Source organism: Rutilus rutilus (assembly GCF_951802725.1).
Source record: "Rutilus rutilus genome assembly, chromosome: 8".
NCBI classification, from domain to species: Eukaryota; Metazoa; Chordata; class Actinopteri; order Cypriniformes; family Leuciscidae; genus Rutilus; species Rutilus rutilus.
Window position 1 is genome coordinate 37,279,685 of NC_140222.1, and position 19,728 is coordinate 37,299,412.

The following is a 19,728-nucleotide window of genomic DNA, read 5'->3' on the forward strand; positions in this document are numbered from 1 at the left end:
CATATTAGCCCTGTTCTGTCAACACTGCATTGGCTCCCTATTAAACATCATATACATTTTAAAATATTGCTGATTACTTCCAAAGCACTAAATGGTTTAGCTCCGCAGTACTTGAGCGAGCTCTTAACGCATTATAATCCTTCACGTCTACTACGATCTCAATATTCTGGCCAGTTACTAATACCCAGAATATCAAAATCCACTGCTGGCGGTAGATCCTTTTCCTATTTAGCACCAAAACTCTGGAACAGCCTTCCTAACATTGTCCGGGAAGCAGACACACTCTGTCAGTTCAACCCTAGCTTTGAGCTAGCATACACATAACACATTATAGACTTCTATAACTCAATGTTAGGCTGCATAGATTAGAGTCTTTTTTCAACAGTTTCTTCTCTTCCGTATCAGTCTTTGAGCATCACGATGCATGCGTCTGTGGTGATGACGCAAGAGCTGGCCTTCTGACATATGACCCTGAAACGCAGGGCTGTGTTTACAAGCAGAGGAAAACGCACGCTCAGATCATCAGTGCCAAGCGATGCCTACTGAACAGGAGAGTGTGTGCTGCATCGATTGTGATATTGTCATGCCATCTTGAAAATGTGGATAATTCAGACGATGAGACGACACATGTATCTCGCTGTATAACAGAGGATCCCGGCTTTCCACACGCATGCGTCGTGGTGCTCTTGTGAACGCGCGTCGGAGACTGATACGGAATAGAAGAAGTTGTTGAATAAAGTCGTTATTTAGTTTTTTTGGCACACAAAAAGAATTCTTGTTTATTCTAATTCATGACCTAAAATGGGAAAAAATATTAATTCTCAATGCAATGAATCATTTTTAACAATTCAACATAGGGGCTACCACTCATCCTGTTGAGATTAAGAAAATCGTGAGAATTTGATGCATAACGTCAAATAGAAAAACTATTGGTTCGTTTGCACTCTCTCACAAAGCTGAGACTTTGTCGTTAATTGCTTGTAACAAGCAAGAGCAGTTGCACTCTTTACAAGACCATCTCTAAACAACTTAGCATATAGCTGACCTCATATAAGGTAAACTCCAAGGTGTTAGCCACAGGTTAGCAAAGCTGTGCATTGTAGCTATAGGCTACTTGACGCCACACTGTGAAAAAGTTATGTTGCTCATCTTGTTTCAAGGTTGTAACTGAAAAAGGCTTTCAGTTGAAACATCTCTGAATATAACCTAGGCTTGAATATAACCTGTACAGTTTAACAGCAGTCTGAAACATTCCCAAAACATACTGCTAACATGTTCTTATTCTCAGTGAGAGTTTCAGACAATATGCACCATTTTTTTCTAGTGCCTTAAGATGAAAGTGTAGCAAATTAGCTCAAAAGTCAAATATGTATAATTACAATGAATTATAATTATAAATATTTGGATTAGTTTCAGAATTGACTGTTGCAGAATTAATATTACAATTATTTAATCAGTCCGTCCACCGAACAGACAGCATAATCAATGATCAATTCTAGGATATAAATTATCTTCCTGGCCAAGAAAGAATTTTGCTGATGTACTAGAAGGGTAAAACCAAAATGTTTCAGTGACTTTTATTTGTGAGCGGCAAACACAGAGACAATAAAGCGTGGATATAATGGTCTAATAAATGAAACTATGGGTATAGGCTACATAACTAAACTAAGCAAAGATTATATACAGTATAAACAAAGTTTAAAAAAAGAGAGAGAAGAGAATGACAAGATTACAAACAGTTAACCACCACAGCCTATGATAAACAATGAATCTGGGTCACCTAAAAAAAAATAATAAAAAAAAAAAAAAAAAAAAAAAAGCACAACTTTTAGATGCATCTACTGGCTGCAAAACAGATACATGCATTGACTTTGGTTGCAATAAAGTCCAGAGATTCTTTATTTTGTTAGGAGTGTGCTGAAGGGTTCTTCTGGATGGACCACGTTGAATCCAACTGTAATAAGCTATCCACTGAAGTGTAAATGAGAACCCAAGTGCAGTTTATTATAAACAAAACTAAACATGAAACAAAAGCATGGCGTGGCATGAAAACTCAAATCAAGACATGAACAGGACTCACAACAGTGGTTACAGGAAACAATACTTGACCAAGACACATGGCAAACATGAGGGCTTAAATACACAGACTAATGACAAGACAAGGGACACCTGTGAACAATGATCAGACAATTAACCAATGACAAGATCACATGACAAACAGGAATCACATGACAGACATGGAAACATGACATGAACAAACCCAAAACGTGACAGATCCCCCCCTCTAAGGGTGGCTCCCAACACCCAAACAAAAGAAAAAATGTTCAAGGAGGGTGGTGGAGTGGTGGCGGTCTTGGGGGAGTGATCCTGATGTACTTGTTACATCATGAGAAGAATGGCATCTACGCTAATTTTAGTGTCTTTGTTTATCCCAAGGTTTTCCCGCAGCCTGCCGGATCCAGGCCGTTTCCAGATCTGATGAAGGACCTTCGCCTGGACCCGGTGTCAACGCAGTGCTGAAGTGCCAACTAGTCTCTCCCTATGGAGGATCCCTTTCCCACTCTACAGATAACGCGTCGTCGGGAAAACTCAATTTGCGTATCTACCCCGAATTGATAAAATAAAATAAAATTCTGAATCAAAACTATAAGGAAACACCAGTAATTTGTTTAGGTTTGGTTTGTAGGGAATTCCAAACCTGCACACATATATTCAAACGCACATAACTATAGAACCCGTTCTTAATGCGCATGTGAACGCCATAAGCGTTTCTCACAGGTTCGCGTTTAAAGTCTGTGTAGAGAGAATGGTGTCGTCTTGGCGGCCCTAATTTAAAAACAAATGATAGTTGCGACGGAAGCGAATCAATCAAAACTAACTTTAGCTGGAAAATAACTTTATTAAAGAACCGCTATAAAGCCAAAACAATCTTACGTTAAATTATACATTTATCTCTGTAAAGCTGCTTTGAGACAATCTACATTGTTAAAAGCGCTATATAAATGAAAATGACTTGACTTGACTTGACTTGACGTGATGGTGGGCCAGGCCCGTGCAGGGGGACAGGCCTGGGTCGTGGCATGGCGTGGGCGGACTTGGGCCGTGGCAAGGCATGGGCGGACCTGGGCCGTGTGCAGGCGGCCAGGGCGGAGTAGGCGGCCAGGGCAGAGCAGGCTGTGCAGGCGGCCAGGGTGGACCAGACAGTTCAGGGGGCCATGGCGGCGCGGCCTCCATGGTCCTATCAAGGGACCCACTGCCCCCCCCAAAATAGCCGGAGGAGGTCAGGAAACATAGTGTCTAAAAAGAGATCGAGCAAGGATGTTCTAGATAAGGAACTCTAGAGATAGGCCCTATCAGTCACACCCATTTCTGGCACAAAGGCCAATTAGAGATGACCGGGAGGAAGTCTTGGTTCTATCTTCACCCTATTAGCATGTTTATGCTGGTCTGGAGAATTTGCACAAAAGGATGGTAAACATATTATGATGCATTTTATCATAACAGACTATACAGCATTCATTATGGAATGAAATGAGGATTATTTTGATACCAAACAGATGGGGTCTGTAAACCTTAAAAACAGTGATACATACATAAACCTGGATTTCAGCATTTGAAGTTTACCCAACATAACTAAAGAATCACAACTAGGCTAATATAGCCCAGGGACACATAAACCACAAAAGAATACTATATACAGTTGGGGCAGCTTATGTGTATTGCAAGTTTGTCTTTAGTCTCTGGACCTCTGCTGTCTTTTCCCCCAGACACAGTCTCCGCTAGGGTCGGTCAGGGAGAAGTTGAAGAGAAGTTGTTTTGCAACTCTTTAGGCAGGGCCAGTGATCAAGTTTGAACAAAGGGAAAAGGGGACTTTTATATGATGCCTCAAGCATGAGACCATTTTGATGAATTGGTCACGTAGGAGACAGGCTGGAGTGACCCCCAGTGACCTCGGCTGTCTTGGTCAACCTCAAGAGTAAATATAGGCTATCACTGATTTTACTCCGAACCATCCCTTTATGTTGTTCAAGATCCATAACTTGAAGTTGCTGTAGGTTTGCATTTTGAAATTGTTTGTCTCTGGTTCTCTTCCTTCCAAGAACAAAGATTTGTAATAGTCACTTCCTTTTTTAACAGAAGAGTAACAAATGCAATTCTATCAAGGAACTCATCACAATGATCAGAACACCATTCAACAGACCAACTATAGGGTAAGAGTTGTCCATTGTGTCCAATTCTGATTTTGGATCTCTGGAGTCGGTTCTACGATGCATAATACTCTATATTCAGTGCTGCACAACCATTGAAAGGTTTTACATACATTTTATAAAATGTATATAAAAGGATGTTGTGTATGACATGATCACTGAACTCACCAAAGATGTGCAGTCTGCCTCCATTGCTGTATTTTGGAGGAACGTCTTTGGTCACACAGTAATAAAGTCGCAAATCATCAACAGTGACATTATATATGAACAGGCGTTGCTTTCTTTGCACTGAATATTTGTGTCTAAATCTATTATTGTAGTAATGAGGAGTTGTAGATGAGAAAGTGCGTAATGTCAGAACCAGATAATCTGGTAGTTTTAGTAATAACCTAGTTAACCTTTAACTTCTTTACATCAAGATCACAGTTTATAAGTCACATTTTACTGTCACAATCTGTTAGTTGATCTGTTAAAGTTTCTGTAGCTTCACATCATAAGCAAGTCTGCGACATAAACACACACACACACACACAATGTGGATCATTATTGTGACATTAAACATCATAAAGTATTAATTTCCAAAGCACATGATCTTCAGGCTCTTAAAACACTTCAGCAGGACCTAGTCTTGTTACTTTCACATGACACTACACCTCATAGCTTTAAAACGGTCACACATCAAGAGGAAGTTAACGTCAGGCTTGCTCTGACCACAAGTGTAGTGTTTAATTCTGTTCACAATATACAGTGAGGAAAATAAGTATTTGAACACCCTGCTATTTTGCAAGTTCTCCCACTTAGAAATCATGGAGGGGTCTGAAATTGTCATCGTAGGTGCATGTCCACTGTGAGAGACATAATAAAAAATAAAAAAAAATCCAGAAATCACAATGTATGATTTTTTAACTATTTATTTGTATGATACAGCTGCAAATAAGTATTTGAACACATGAGAAAATCAATGTTAATATTTGGCACAGTAGCCTTTGTTTGCAATTACAGAGGTCAAAGTTTCCTGTAGTTTTTCACCAGGTTTGCACACACTGCAGGAGGGATTTTGGCCCACTCCTCCACACAGATCTTCTCTAGATCAGTCAGGTTTCTGGGCTGTCGCTGAGAAACACGGAGTTTGAGCTCCCTCCAAAGATTCTCTATTGGGTTTAGGTCTGGAGACTGGCTAGGCCACGCCAGAACCTTGATATGCTTCTTACAGAGCCACTCCTTGGTTATCCTGGCTGTGTGCTTCGGGTCATTGTCATGTTGGAAGACCCAGCCTCGACCCATCTTCAATGCTCTAACTGAGGGAAGGAGGTTGTTCCCCAAAATCTCGCAATACATGGCCCCAGTCATCCTCACCTTAATACAGTGCAGTCGCCCTGTCCCATGTGCAGAAAAACACCCCCAAAGCATGATGCTACCACCCCCATGCTTCACAGTAGGGATGGTGTTCTTAGGATGGTACTCATCATTCTTCTTCCTCCAAACACGTTTAGTGGAATTATGACCAAAAAGTTCAATTTTGGTCTCATCTGACCACATGACTTTCTCCCATGACTCCTCTGGATCATCCAAATGGTCATTGGCAAACTTAAGACGGGCCTTGACATGTGCTGGTTTAAGCAGGGGAACCTTCCGTGCCATGCATGATTTCAAACCATGATGTCTTAGTGTATTACCAACAGTAACCTTGGAAACGGTGGTCCCAGCTCTTTTCAGGTCATTGACCAGCTCCTCCTGTGTAGTTCTGGGCTGATTTCTCACCTTTCTTAGGATCATTGAGACCCCACGAGGTGAGATCTTGCATGGAGCCCCAGTCCGAGGGAGATTGACAGTCATGTTTAGCTTCTTCCATTTTCTAATGATTGCTCCAACAGTGGACCTTTTTTCACCAAGCTGCTTGGCAATTTCCCCGTAGCACTTTCCAGCCTTGTGGAGGTGTACAATTTTGTCTCTAGTGTCTTTGGACAGCTCTTTGGTCTTTGCCATGTTAGTAGTTGGATTCTTACTGATTGTAAGGGGTGGACAGGTGTCTTTATGCAGCTAACGACCTCAAACAGGTGCATCTAATTTAGGATAATAAATGGAGTGGAGGTGGACATTTTAAAGGCAGACTAACAGGTCTTTGAGGGTCAGAATTCTAGCTGATAGACAGGTGTTCAAATACTTATTTGCAGCTGTATCATACAAATAAATAGTTAAAAAATCATACATTGTGATTTCTGGATTTTTTTTTATTTTTTATTATGTCTCTCACAGTGGACATGCACCTACGATGACAATTTCAGACCCCTCCATGATTTCCAAGTGGGAGAACTTGAAAAATAGCAGGGTGTTCAAATACTTATTTTCCTCACTGTATATAGCCTAATCTTTTCATTTTTTGAAAGAAATTTATTCATACTCGTAACAGAAAGCGATATGACTCAATATAACACTAATTTGATATTTTCTTCAACTGTAGCCTAAACATCCATTATATAAATAAATGCTAATGACGTTTTTGGCAGTCAGTAATTTGCTGCACTAAACACTGTGGTCGACACAAAACATGTTTATCCTCAAAGCAAATGAGCATGGATTAAAATTAGCCTGGATTGTATTTCTTTTACTTTTTGTAGTTTTGTTCATGTTTTTTTTTTTTTTCTTTGGAGTCAGATGGTCTAGTTACATCACCCACCAACAGGGGCTAACAGGCTATGATAACCAGTTTTTTGTTTTTGACTCACGGTGAAGTCCTATTTCGTTCTTCTTTTAGGGGTAAAGTTAAGTTTGAAATATACGTGAGCAGCAATATATTGTTATTGAACATCTGATGCCCTGCCAACACTGCTGAGAGCGGTGTTTAGAAGAATATGTTAATGTTCTGCGTTCTCTTCTCTCAATATCAAAATAAACAACACAATTTAAAAAACAGCAAGCATTTTAATAAAGCATAAGAAAAGCAACGTGTTTATATTTGCACAAGCTCTACGGCACTTTAGTAAAGTCATGTCACAGTTATTTATATAGCACAACCATTGAAGGGTTTTACATACATTTTTGTAAATACATTACATACATTTTTACATACAAGTATGTATAATTTATAAAGGATGTTGTGTATTAACATGATCACTGAACTCACCAAAGATGTGCAGTCTGCCGCCATTGCTGTATTTTGGAGGAACGTCTTTGGTCACACAGTAATAAAGTCGCAAATCATCAACAGTGACATTATATATGCACTCAAAAAAATGCTGGGTTGTTTCTGTAAACAAATTGTTGGGTTGATTGTGCTGGGTCAAAAAGTTGGGTTGTTTGGGGTACTGTAAACACATTATTGGGTTGCTCATGCTGGGTCAAATGAGTTGTAAGGGGGTCATTCACAAATAAACCGCTGGTTGGGTTATTTTGACCCAGCAACTGGTTACTTTTTTCATTCTTTGCAGAACTTTCTGGATTCTTCACTTCTGACTGGAGGAGCAAGCCACTCGGAGCAGGCAGTGTTTTATGGTATTAATATGAATGTTTAGCCTACCTATATTTTTAATAAGTTGTGGTGGTAGCAGCAAGCTAATTTCACTGTTCAACATACAGTCTTTGATGTGGAAGTGTGAGGGGTAACATATTTATTCTGTGAAACATTTAAATAGCCACAGCTAGCCGGTTAGAATTTTTGACAAAATGGCGCATTGTTAAATCCTTAGTTGAAATTAAACCAGCTATATATGGAGCCTTTTTGAAATATGCAGTTTAAATTCTAAATTCATCATGTAACTAGATGTACCGCATGGCGGTACAAAATATGACCGCCGCTCAGGCCTGCACTGGCTTTCCACAAAAATAAATGACGTGGAGCAATTTGGCTGTATTGCGTGTTTATGTATATACCTAAAAAAAGTAGTAGTATGTGCATGTCTGTCTGTGTGTATGTGTGTGTCTGTGTGTGTGTGTGTGTGTGTCTGTGCGTGTATGTATGCGTGCGTACATGTGTGTACGCGTGTGTGTGTCTGTGCGTGTGGATGTCAGTGTGTGTGCATGCTTGCGTTTGTTTGTATTCCTGCATGTGTGTGTGTGACAGTTAGGGTTGCCAACTTCAGAAAAGGAAAATGCGGGACAATCGTGGTTATTTATAGGAAAATGAGGGACACTCAAAATATTTGTACTGTATCACACAGTGTACGTCATTTCAGTGTCTGCAGTTAAGTTTGTGTTTAAAAGGTTATCAGACATAAACACATTTGTATTGCTTAACCTATTTATGTATTTAATTCTAAAAATAATTTTAATGTCATACATGAAAAAAGTCACATTACAAACAAACCATAGTTCAAAATAACAGCATTTATCTAAAATAGAAAGCTTTTTTAACATTATACACTAGGCTTACAGTTCAAAAGTTTGGGGTTAGTAAGATTCTTTTTTGGGAAAAAAAATAAAGAAAGTAATTGCCTACTTTTATTCAGCAAGGATGCATTACATTAATCAAAAGTGACAGTTAAGATAATGTTACAAAAGCTTTCTATGTACTTTCTAAAAGCTTTAAAACATTAATAATAATCAGAAATGTTTTTTGAGCATATTATTCCCTCAGGTTGATTACATGTTTTCTTGCGTGGCTGGATGTTAGACTCATGAACAATAATCACGTTGTTTGCATTCACCAAAATTGATTAGCCGAAATCAAAACGTGGACAGTGAAAGGAAATTACCGTTAGCGCGAGACGAGTCCGGCTTGAAGCGGAAGCGAACAGACGGCAGAGGATGTTCGCAAATCAAACAATGATTTGTCTCAAAACAGTGATTAAAAAAAGCTGTGATTGGATGATGACAGGTGTCGGTGATCATTCTCAAGTGTCGTGGTCAGCACTGCTGCTGTTGCTGTTGTATCAGTCAGTGGTTTATCAGCTTGTCAAAAAACGGGACACGGGAGGTCACGCACGGGACAAATAAATTAGGCCCAAAATACGGGACGTCCCGCCTAATTCGGGACAGTTGGCAACCTTAGTGACAGTATCATCCTAAACCAGCAACCCTTCGCTCAACACCACCATCGTTAGCAGTTGAGCTGCATGTGGGCGTGCCGAAGACCAGGGTTGAGTATAATTAGTTGTGTATGTATATTATTTAGATACGGGGTGGCTTGAACAAGTTTTTCTGGCAGTTGAAGTGTGACCTGGTGGCTTTGGTGAGTATTACATACTTTATTGTTCAAACGTTCTTTTTAGTAACAAAGTAAAATTAAAATGGATTTGTTACAGGATTTTATTGTTGCTCCTACGATGGGTAAATTAGAGCGTCTTTCAAAAGAGCAATTATTTAAAGTAGCTGAACATTTCGAGTTTGAATTGGCTTTAACAAAAAGTACTAAGGTAAAACCTCTGCGAGGGGCTGTAGAGGAGAAATTAAGAGAGATGTTGGTTTTGACTTCAGAGTCACAGTCTGATGAGGAGGTGATACCTGAAGGTACTACACCTCAGGCGTTGTTAGATCCAAAAAGGTTAACCTATGAGCAACAGTTAGAAATCCTTAAGATACAAAATAAAGAACGTGAATTGGACAGAGAACTTGAGTTACAGAAATCGAAAAGCCAAGAGCGAGAACAAGAATGCAAATTTGAAACTTTCAGAATGCAACAAAGAATGGAGGAGATGAAATTAGCTCAGGACGCAGAACGGTTACATTTGATCGGACAAGGAAAGCTTTCTGGTGGTAATGGTGATTCCTTAAATGATCAGGCAATTGCAGGGGCGAGTGGAAATCGAATGACCGGTCTAGTACAGGTGATTAAACTCTTACCTGAATTCAATGATCGAGATCCAGATGTGTTTTTTTCTCTGTTCGAAAGCTTGGCTGAGGATAGAGGCTGGAGCGATGCGGAACGTACACTCTTACTACAAAGTGTTTTTGAAAATAAAGCTCAGGAAGCCTTCATCTCCCTTTCTTCTGAAAACCGAAAGAACTATTAAGTAGTAAAAGAGGCTGTTTTGAAAGCCTATGAACTTGTCCCTGAAGCGTATCGGCGACGGTTTAGGGGTTGGAGTAAAGATGAGCGTAAAACACACGTTGAAGTGGCAAGGGAATTGGCAAGTCTTTTTAATCGTTGGCATACATCATTGTGTGTTAGTACCTTTGAAGAGCTTTCTAATCTAATAGTTTTGGAGCAGTTTAAAAACATCATCCCAGAGCGTGTCGCTATGTATGTAAATGAACATAAAGTGACAACGGCTGCTGAGGCTGCCATTCTTGCGGACGAATATGTACTAATTCATAAAAACACCGGTGATTCTTTTTATAAAAAGGAAGATGGTAGCGGAAATGTAGTGAGAATGAGTCCGAACAAATCCGAGTACACTGGAAAAGTAGATCCAGATTCGAGTTGCAGGTATTGTTTGGAAAAGGGTCATTGGAAAAAGGAATGCCCCATATTGAGAAATAAGTTCAAAACCGTGGATCTAAAGGCCGTTGGTCTTGCGTCTAATACCGCATGAAGTTGAAAAGTAAATACCTTGTTACAAGCTCACGAGTAATCTATAAAACTATTGTTGGTTCTTGTCTTTGTTTCTTTCACCTCATTTGTGTTCTCAAGGCGCCTGAGAGCATTGCGAGGTGGATTTGATAAAGGGTAGGTGGTGAGTGAGAGAGGGTAAGTGGATCCAATAGTTTTGTTTGATTTTTAGATCTGATTAAATCTCATCTTGTGAATTAGATTATGTTTTGTATGTGTTTTTGTATTATGTTTACAGAGTACCTTTTATAAGGGCCTCTGTCTTTGGGAGGGAGGTGTGATGATCCAAGGGGCTGTGGTGCTTTGTTTTGCCAGTAGGTGTCTCTGGGTAACACTTTTTGTGTCTTCAGGTTAATTGTTTTGTCGCAGGTGTGGAGAATTGGTTGATTAATCATGCTGTTTATAAGATGCTGGCTTTATCACCCTCGGAAGGAGTGGAAACAATTGGGCTTGGTCTCTGCTGGTCTCGCTGCTTGGTGGACATGCTGATTTTTTACTCTCTCCAGTCCAAGGCTTGATGTGGTTGTTTTTGTGTTTGTAGATTTTTTTCTTTTACTTTAAATGTAGTTATGTCTGTTTTCTTGATTTAAATATTAAATGTTCCAAATTTGATTATGTGTTTGGCCTCCCCATTAATGTTATTGCTCCTTGAGCCAAGGGGTTGTAACAAGGCCGATGAGTGTACAGTCACTAAATGTGCACATAAATGAATTTATTTTATACCCCCCCATGGATGAAATTCTACGAAACTTAGCATACCCCCCGAGGATGTCAAGTTAATCATACACATGAAATATGGTACAGTTCTGAACATCTCAACTGAAGATAGGGGCGATTAAAGCAGAATAATATTGCATTTTCATTTTTTATGGGAGGGGCGCAAATCACAAATGAGTGATTATGGGCTAGGTTGATGTGGGCCCTTAAGACCAACATACCATAAAAATTTCTTCATCCTCGGTGCCACAGTTCAGGTAGTTATTTAGGAAAAACTGCATTTTTTGGGTTTGGGGGGGCCCAGCGCGGGGGGGGAGTGGCCCCCGGGGACCAAACGAAATTTTTCCGTAAAAGTCTAGTGGGGCTACATGCCCACCAAATTTCATGTTCCCCGGTGTTTCGGTGTCCCTGGTATCGTTGACGAAAAATTCACGGGGGGCCCAGCGCGGGGGGGGAATGGCCCCCGGGGACCAAACGAAATTTTTCCGTTAAAGTCTAGTGGGGCTACATGCCCACCAAATTTCATGTTCCCCGGTGTTTCGGTGTCCCTGGTATCGTTGACGAAAAATTCAGTAGATGACAAAAAAAAAAAAAAAAAAAATCTTTGACAATCCCTATATGACCGCTTTCGCTAGCTACGGGAGTGGCCCCCGGGGACCAAACGAATTTTTTCCGTAAAAGTCTAGTGGGGCTACATGCCCACCAAATTTCATGTTCCCCGGTGTTTCGGTGTCCCTGGTATCGTTGACGAAAAATTCAGTAGATGACAAAAAAAAAAAAAAAAAAAATCTTTGACAATCCCTATATGACCGCTTTCGCTAGCTACGGGAGTGGCCCCCGGGGACCAAACGAAATTTTTCCGTAAAAGTCTAGTGGGGCTACATGCCCACCAAATTTCATGTTCCCCGGTGTTTCGGTGTCCCTGGTATCATTGACGAAAAATTCAGTAGATGAAAAAAAAAAAAAAAAAAAACCTTTGACAATCCCTATATGACCGCTTTCGCTAGCTACGGGAGTGGCCCCCGGGGACCAAACGAAATTTTTCCGTAAAAGTCTAGTGGGGCTACATGCCCACCAAATTTCATGTTCCCCGGTGTTTCGGTGTCCCTGGTATCGTTGACGAAAAATTCAGTAGACAAAAAAAAAAAACCTTTGACAATCCCTATATGACCGCTTTCGCTAGCTACGCTAGCGGTGGTCATAATTATCGTAGGCCTATTCATTGTGGACGTTGCGTATTTAAAAGTGAGAAAAGCGTTTTGTATGAAATCCATATGCGCAGTTTCCCTCACAGGGCTCGCACGTAAAATCATCGGGAAATGAGCTCTAATGTAAGCTAGCTAGTGAGTTGTGAGTGAAAAGTCTGCTGGCGTAGTTTTAGAAATACTCGTCAGAAGAAGTTTTTAAGTGAGGTAAGTTCCAGCGTGTGTCTTCTGTAATGTCTTGAACCATCGTTTCTGCAAAAAAAAAAAAAAAAAGGCTTTTAAGAGTTTGATATAGCCTAGTTTTTTTTGTACATGTATGACTTGCAATCTTTATAAACAGCGACTGAGGAAAGGAGAAATAAATGGACAGGCGCCAGTTTTGAGAAGACAATTATACCCGTCAATATTTAAAACTTAAAAAATGTAAACTTACATGATAGCCTACCCTATCACCATGCATGTCATCTTTCATTTTATTGTGTAACATCTAAACGAGGCGATCATCAGCGCTGCCAGTCAGGAGATTAACGAGCAGCTATGTGGGTTTGTGAGTTTTAATGTTAACACTATCAACATTTCACACTATCACAGTAATATTTTACTTTTAATGCCTTAATGTTGATAATATTTGTCCAAATTACTATTTTATTACTATTACTATAATTCAGTTTGCAAATACTGAATACACATTTTGTTTTTCACATTTGGTCATTTGGTAATGTTTGCAATAACTTTAATTGCATATTCAATAATAAATTGATACTTCCACAAAAAAAGCTTAACTTGCATGTCAGTTTTATTGCAACACTCTAAGTGATTGTCCAGGAAGCAGACACACTCTATCAGTTTAAATCTAGACTAAAACGCATCTCTTTTACCTGGCATTCATATAGAACATTATACATTTCTATTATTCAAATCAGTTAAATGATTATTAGGCTGCATAGGTCAGCTGGAACCGGGGACACTTTCCTATAACACCTGATGTACTCATATTTAATAAGAAGAATGGCATCTATGCTAATGTTTGTCTTTCTGTTTATTCTAAAGTTTACTGAAGTCAGCCGGATCCGGGCCGTATCCAGATCAGAAGGTGGACCTGCGCCTGGACCCATCCATGACGCATCCCTGAAGTGCCAGCCTCATCAGCCCTGTGAAGGCCTCATCGACACGACTGATCCTCAACAAACTCGTCTCCATACCGGTGTGATGACTCCGACTTCCAACTAGATGGAACTGGATAAATATTCTGAATGTTCTTATTCAATCTGACCTCTGACCTGTAATGCTGCCTGAATCATAATCAAACACTGTTCGCTCGATGGCCAGAGGAGAACTGAACGACTGAGCCTTCTCCCAAGGTTTTTTTCACCGTTCTGTCACTGATGGAGGTTTTGTTCCTTGCCACTGTCGCCTTGGCTTTTGGCTTGCTTAGTTGGGGACATTTAATATTCAACAATATTATTGATTTGCCTTAAGGTGGACGATGACGCAATTTTCTTCTAGAAACAAACTTTGTTGTATTATTTTCATGTTACAGTATCACTGTGAAGCTGCTTTTGACATGTCAGACCTTTGACATTGATTAACATTTGTATTCGATAAAGAAAAGTATTAAAGAAATGTATAAAATAAATAAAAATAAAAATGAGATTGAAATCACATATACAGTGGCCTCTCTGCTTTATTGTATTACAGAGATAATTATTATTTTACATTCGTAATATAACAAATATTTGTTACTAAATTTATTAAGGCAATGAGACAAGAAATAACCCAGCACATGAGTAAGACTTAACCCAGCAAGAGGGTTAATTTCACCCACTGGTTGGGTCAAATGAATGACCCAGAAATATGGGTTAAATGGTAAAACCCAGCACTTGGGTCAAACCAACCCAGCGCGTGTTCTGTCCAATAGTGGCCCAGCGGTGTGGTTAAGGTTGGGTTATTTTTTAACCCAGCAGTTTTTAGAGTGTGAACAGGCGTTGCTTTCTTTGCACTGAATATTTGTGTCTAAATCTATTATTGTAGTAATGAGGAGTTGTAGATGAGAAAGTGCGTAATGTCAGAACCAGATAATCTGGTAGTTTTTAACAAGTTAACCTTTAACTTCTTTACATCAAGATCACAGTTTATAAGTCACATTTTACCCCAAATCTGTTAGTTGATCTGTTAAAGTTTCTGTAGCTTCACATCACAAGCAAGTCTGCGACATAAACACACACACACACACACATAAACACACACACACACACACACACACACACACACACACACAATGTGGATCATTATTGTGACATTAAACATCATAAAGTTTTAATTTCCAAAGCACATGATCTTCAGGCTCTTAAAACACTTCAGCAGGACCTAGTCTTGTTACTTTCACATGACACTACACCTCATAGCTTTAAAACGGTCACACATCAAGAGGAAGTTAAGTCAGGCTTGCTCTGACCACAAGTGTAGTGTTTAATTCTGTTCACAATATATATATAGCCTTTCCTTTTTTTTTTTTTTTAAGTTGAATTCATACTTCATACTTGTAACAGAAAGCAATGTGACTCAATATAACACTAATTTGATCTTTTCTTCAACTGTAGCCTATACATCCATTATATAAATAAATGCTAATGACGTTTTTGGCAGTCAGTAATTTGCTGCACTAAACACTCATGTGGTCGACACAAAACATGTTTATCCTCAAAGCAAATGAGCATGGATTAAAATTAGCCTGGATTGTATTTCTTTTACTTTTTTTTGTTTTGTTCATGGCTTTTTTTCCTCTTTGGACTCAGATGGTCTAGTTACATCACCCACCAACAGGGGCTAACAGGCTATGATAACCAGTTTCTTGTTTCTTGTTCCAGTCCTATTTCGTTCTTCTTCTAGGGGTAAAACGAAGTTCAAGATATACGTGAGCAGCAATATACTGTTATCGAATATCTGACGCCGCCAACACTGCTGAGAGCGGTGTTTAGATGAATATGTAAATGTTCTGCTTGCTTTCCTTTCAATATCAAAATAAACACAACAAAATTGAGAAAACAGCAAGGATTTTAATAAAGCATAAGAAGCAACGTGGTTATATTTGCACAAGCTCTACGGCACTCCAGTAAAGTCACGTCATGTTTATTTATATAGCACTTTATACAATAGATTGCTTAAAATAAAGCAGCTTTACCGTATTAAACATGAAAAACAGTGTCAACTACATTTTCTTCTATAAATCAGCTCTCTAGTGTGTTCATGTTATCACTCGCGGACATCTGACCTCAACCGCCAACAACTGAACAAGAAAAGTAAAAGTAAAATGTGTTTACCAGCTTTGGAAAGCTGTTTCGAACTCCCAAAACCAACTTTGTTTCGGCCTGATGTTGTTCTAAATGACATAACACCAGTTCGTTCTTCGATTTCGCTTTAAGTGTATCGGGGTCTTGACTCCTGAAATTTTTGTTCGGTTTGAGGAGCTTTTTAAAGTAGGACACGAATAGATCCCTGCAAACATGCTGGCTTTTTGCGTGCACAGTGGGCTGGGGCCAGCCACACCAAACCTAAACAGGCCCACAGCTTTGGGCTAACCATGGGCTCTCTGTGAAGAGCCCACATTAGCAGATTACCCACATTAAGCCCATGATGGCCCTTTGTGGGCTTTTGTACCTTTGGGCCCATGCAGGTTTTGTGTAGGCAGCCCACTTTAGTTTCCTACACTCTGTTTGGCTGCTTTTTAAAATGTAATGTGAATTTCAATAAGACCTTCCATTTATAACTGCACAGAAGGAATAATAATAAAAAAAATGTGTCTACAAGATACCCTGGTAATCCAGAGTTCTCGCGAGAGCACAAGTTGAATTTGCTCAGCGAGTTACTCTGGTGTCGAGTAATGATGCTCATTAAATATGCCCCTCGATCTGAGCTGCACCAATCACATCGGGTTATCTGATATAGGCGGGCCAGAGGCGAGCTAAACAGATGACGACAGCGCTGCGACATCGAAGTCATTAGTAAACATTGCAAGATGGCTATGGATGAAGACCAGTTGTTTGAAACGGCTTTGGCCGCTACAATGAACGAGTAAGACTTGGCTTTTCATCTAAAACAGGAACAGAAGACACCGCTCGAATCGTTCCTTTGCAAGAAGGACATTTTTGCTGTTTTGCCGACCGGATACGGTAAGAGTCTAATCTACCAGTTAGCTCCGCTGGTAGCTAAGCGAATGGGGTTTATTGTTGTAATTGGTCGTAGTGTTATCCAATTGCATGCAGTGAGATTTTCAAATGCATGCTTGGTGCCGCCCTTCGAGCTGGGCGATTTTCATTAGTCGACGTCAGACCATTAATCTTTCAGATTTAGGTCTGGATTTCCAGGCTATCTACAAGACGCATGACCCCTTAAACACTCATGCACAAATCTTACTTTAAAAATATATATAATTTTTTTATATATATAGAGGACTATTCAGTGGACAAAAAAAAAAAAAAAAAATTACATAAAACATTTGAAAGTTGAGTTTTAAAAACAGCATGTGATCTTGGAACTTTACAGCGCATGCATGATACAGATTTTATGTCTATCTCTCACAGCCTCGTTCTCATATGCATAAAATTAGATTTTGCGTCTACCCCTGGTCTATGACTAATATATAAACAAAATATAAATAAACTCACAGTCGTGAACCATGACTAGAGCTGTGTCGATCAAGTGACCAAACAGCGGAAAAGTTTGTTAGCAAGAAACCACTGTTCGTGTTAACCACAAAGAAGAGATGAGCACAAGTGGGTGTTTTAATAGGTTAAAACATATAAACTATTATTACACAACCCAAAGAAAGAAAAAAAGTAAAAGCTGTGATTACCAGCTGCATGTCAAATCTTTATGAAACATAAAAGTAGCAGAACATTTGAGAAAAACAATGCAAGGCAGGAATTTTATATTTAGGTGTGCCATCTGATCTGTGGTGAGATTAAGCATTATTTGTTGCAAGTTTCATGAAACTGGGCTAAGAAGCTGCTTTCAGGCCCAAGAAAATCTGTTAGATTGTGGTTTACATGCAACTTCCACTGCTAGTCTGAACAAGCCAGCGCTGTAAAAGCAAGATCTCCATTCAAAACAGCAACATTTCATACAAGACAAGAACAGTTTATATCTTTCACTCCATGTACAGCATCGACCACACTGCACGTTTAGACATAAAACAATTCATTAAGCAGCAAACAAGGTAACACACAAAAAACATGCATGCAAAATACTCGTTTGTGCAGATCAACCTCGTGGTTAAAACCACCAGTCGTGGAAACTCCCGTTGGACTCAAAACTTTATAACTTACAGATAGTCGTTTTGACAATTTCCTCTTGTGGAAAATAGCCCCAGTGCCCACTACTTTCAGCACTTTATGTTCAACCAGTAAGTATTTTTTTCATTCTACTTTTCATAACTTTAAACATTGTGTGTCAAATAATCTCAGAACTGATCATTACTAACTGTCTGCATTCATGCAAGTATGAGTACATGATGTCGGCGCCAATGGCCTCATGACATTTGCGCTCAGGCGGCCCGAGTTCGAGTCCCGGCTCGTGGACCTTTCCCGATCCCATCCCCTGTCTCTCTCCTACCTCGTTTCCTGTCATCTCTCTACTGTCCTGTCACAATAAAAGGAAAATCGCCAAAAAAACAATATAAAAAAAAAGAAAAAAAAAGGTATGAGTAGCCTACCTGACAACAGATTTTGTTAAACTTTGTTTCAAATCTGATCTAGATTTCCATGTTCATTACTGTGCATTTGATATGAATCAGAATATGTGATTATAAAGTGTTTAAATATATGAAATCCCACAAATAGAAGTACAGAAATGTTAAACTTTATATTTTTTTATTTACAAATTATGAATATTATAAATCATTAAATATCATACATCATTGCGTTTTTATTGGCTGTAGAAGAGAGTAGGTGGCCTTATCCATGTCCTGAGACCTGCTTCCACCGGGAGGCATGGATGATTCAATTTCAGCATACTGAAAAATTAAGATATTAGCAATTAATGGCCATTTATGTAAGGAATAATGTACAGCCAGGTGATCATTATCATAAAATAAAACCTCCGACATGAAGTAGATGTGTCTGAACAGGTTTACTTTGCAATAATCTATTACAGTTTTTCTCGATTGCTTAAACACATTTCTTGAAACTATACCTCATATTCTCAAAACTGTAAACACAAATCCATAACATCTCACCCAATTCCCCAAACATCCTAAATTCAGGTCAAAATGAAGCTCTACACTCAAAACCATTCACTCTTGCTGAAAAACCAAACTTTGCCCTTAGACAGGACACACAAGCCCTCAAAATCACACACACTACAACATAGTCTTACACACTGGTGCAATAAATTCAAAACAACATTTCCAAAACTGGTAAGTTATGTTGCTTGTGGTTCCCCCCCCCCTCACAAACCTTTTCACATGATGAACACAAAAGACACAACCAGTGGATACATTGGCACATTTTTTATTCATGTACTATACAGTACAACACACACACAAAAAAACAAAACCATTTTTTTCCCTGTTTTACTCTTTTTACACTCTCCTCTAAAATTTTTTTAATATATTTACTTAAGATGTGTGTGACCATCATATGGCAGTAAAAGAGCACAAGCAAACCTTATTCTAATATGGAAGTGTATTGGGATGGTAAAGAGTGTTGGTCGTGACAGGAGGGCCTCCACTCAAGGAGACAATATGATGCCCCGTCCACACTACTGCGTTTTCGTTTAGAAACGGAGAATTAAAACGAATTAAAACGAATACGATCTCCGTCCACACCAGCGTTTTAGCTGCGTATTAGAATTGATCTCCGTCCACATTAAAACGACTGACAACGCGGATCACGTGACCATTCACACTGGGCATGCGCGAGCCGGTGTAAACACAACTTCATTGATAAAATTATCCCACCATGCGCTGGTTCTTCCCGGGTTAACCCAAAACCGACGCTCCATGTACACGGTCGATACCGGGAATTGTCAAACGTAAACTATTTTATCGGGAATTGTCAGTTGCACACGGGAATTGTCACATTGTCACTATTTTACCGGGAATTGTCACAGATCG

At 39.4% G+C, this 19,728-nt stretch overlaps 1 protein-coding gene and 1 long non-coding RNA gene across 7 annotated transcripts in view; both read right to left on the minus strand.

The window, feature by feature from the left end:
- LOC311295362 (uncharacterized protein) overlaps window positions 1-19,728 on the minus strand; it is a 321,297-nt gene that overhangs the window by 172,530 nt on the left and 129,039 nt on the right. For 5 of the 6 annotated variants that reach the window (XR_014628311.1, XM_084416708.1, XM_084416705.1 and 2 more), the window contains 2 exons: window positions 18,528-18,627; window positions 17,474-18,254 (listed from right to left, as the gene is read on the minus strand). Coding sequence is in view for 4 of the 6 variants with exons in the window: in XM_084416708.1 (XP_084272834.1) it covers window positions 18,529-18,627 (99 nt within the window). In the remaining 2 variants the exon portion in view is untranslated. Of the gene's footprint in view, window positions 1-17,473; window positions 18,255-18,527; window positions 18,628-19,728 lie in introns of those variants that run through there. The other variant, XR_014628310.1, reaches the window with a different exon arrangement.
- Window positions 1-19,728, minus strand: part of LOC311295372 — a 383,037-nt gene that overhangs the window by 33,148 nt on the left and 330,161 nt on the right. The gene's annotated exons all lie outside the window — the stretch shown is intronic.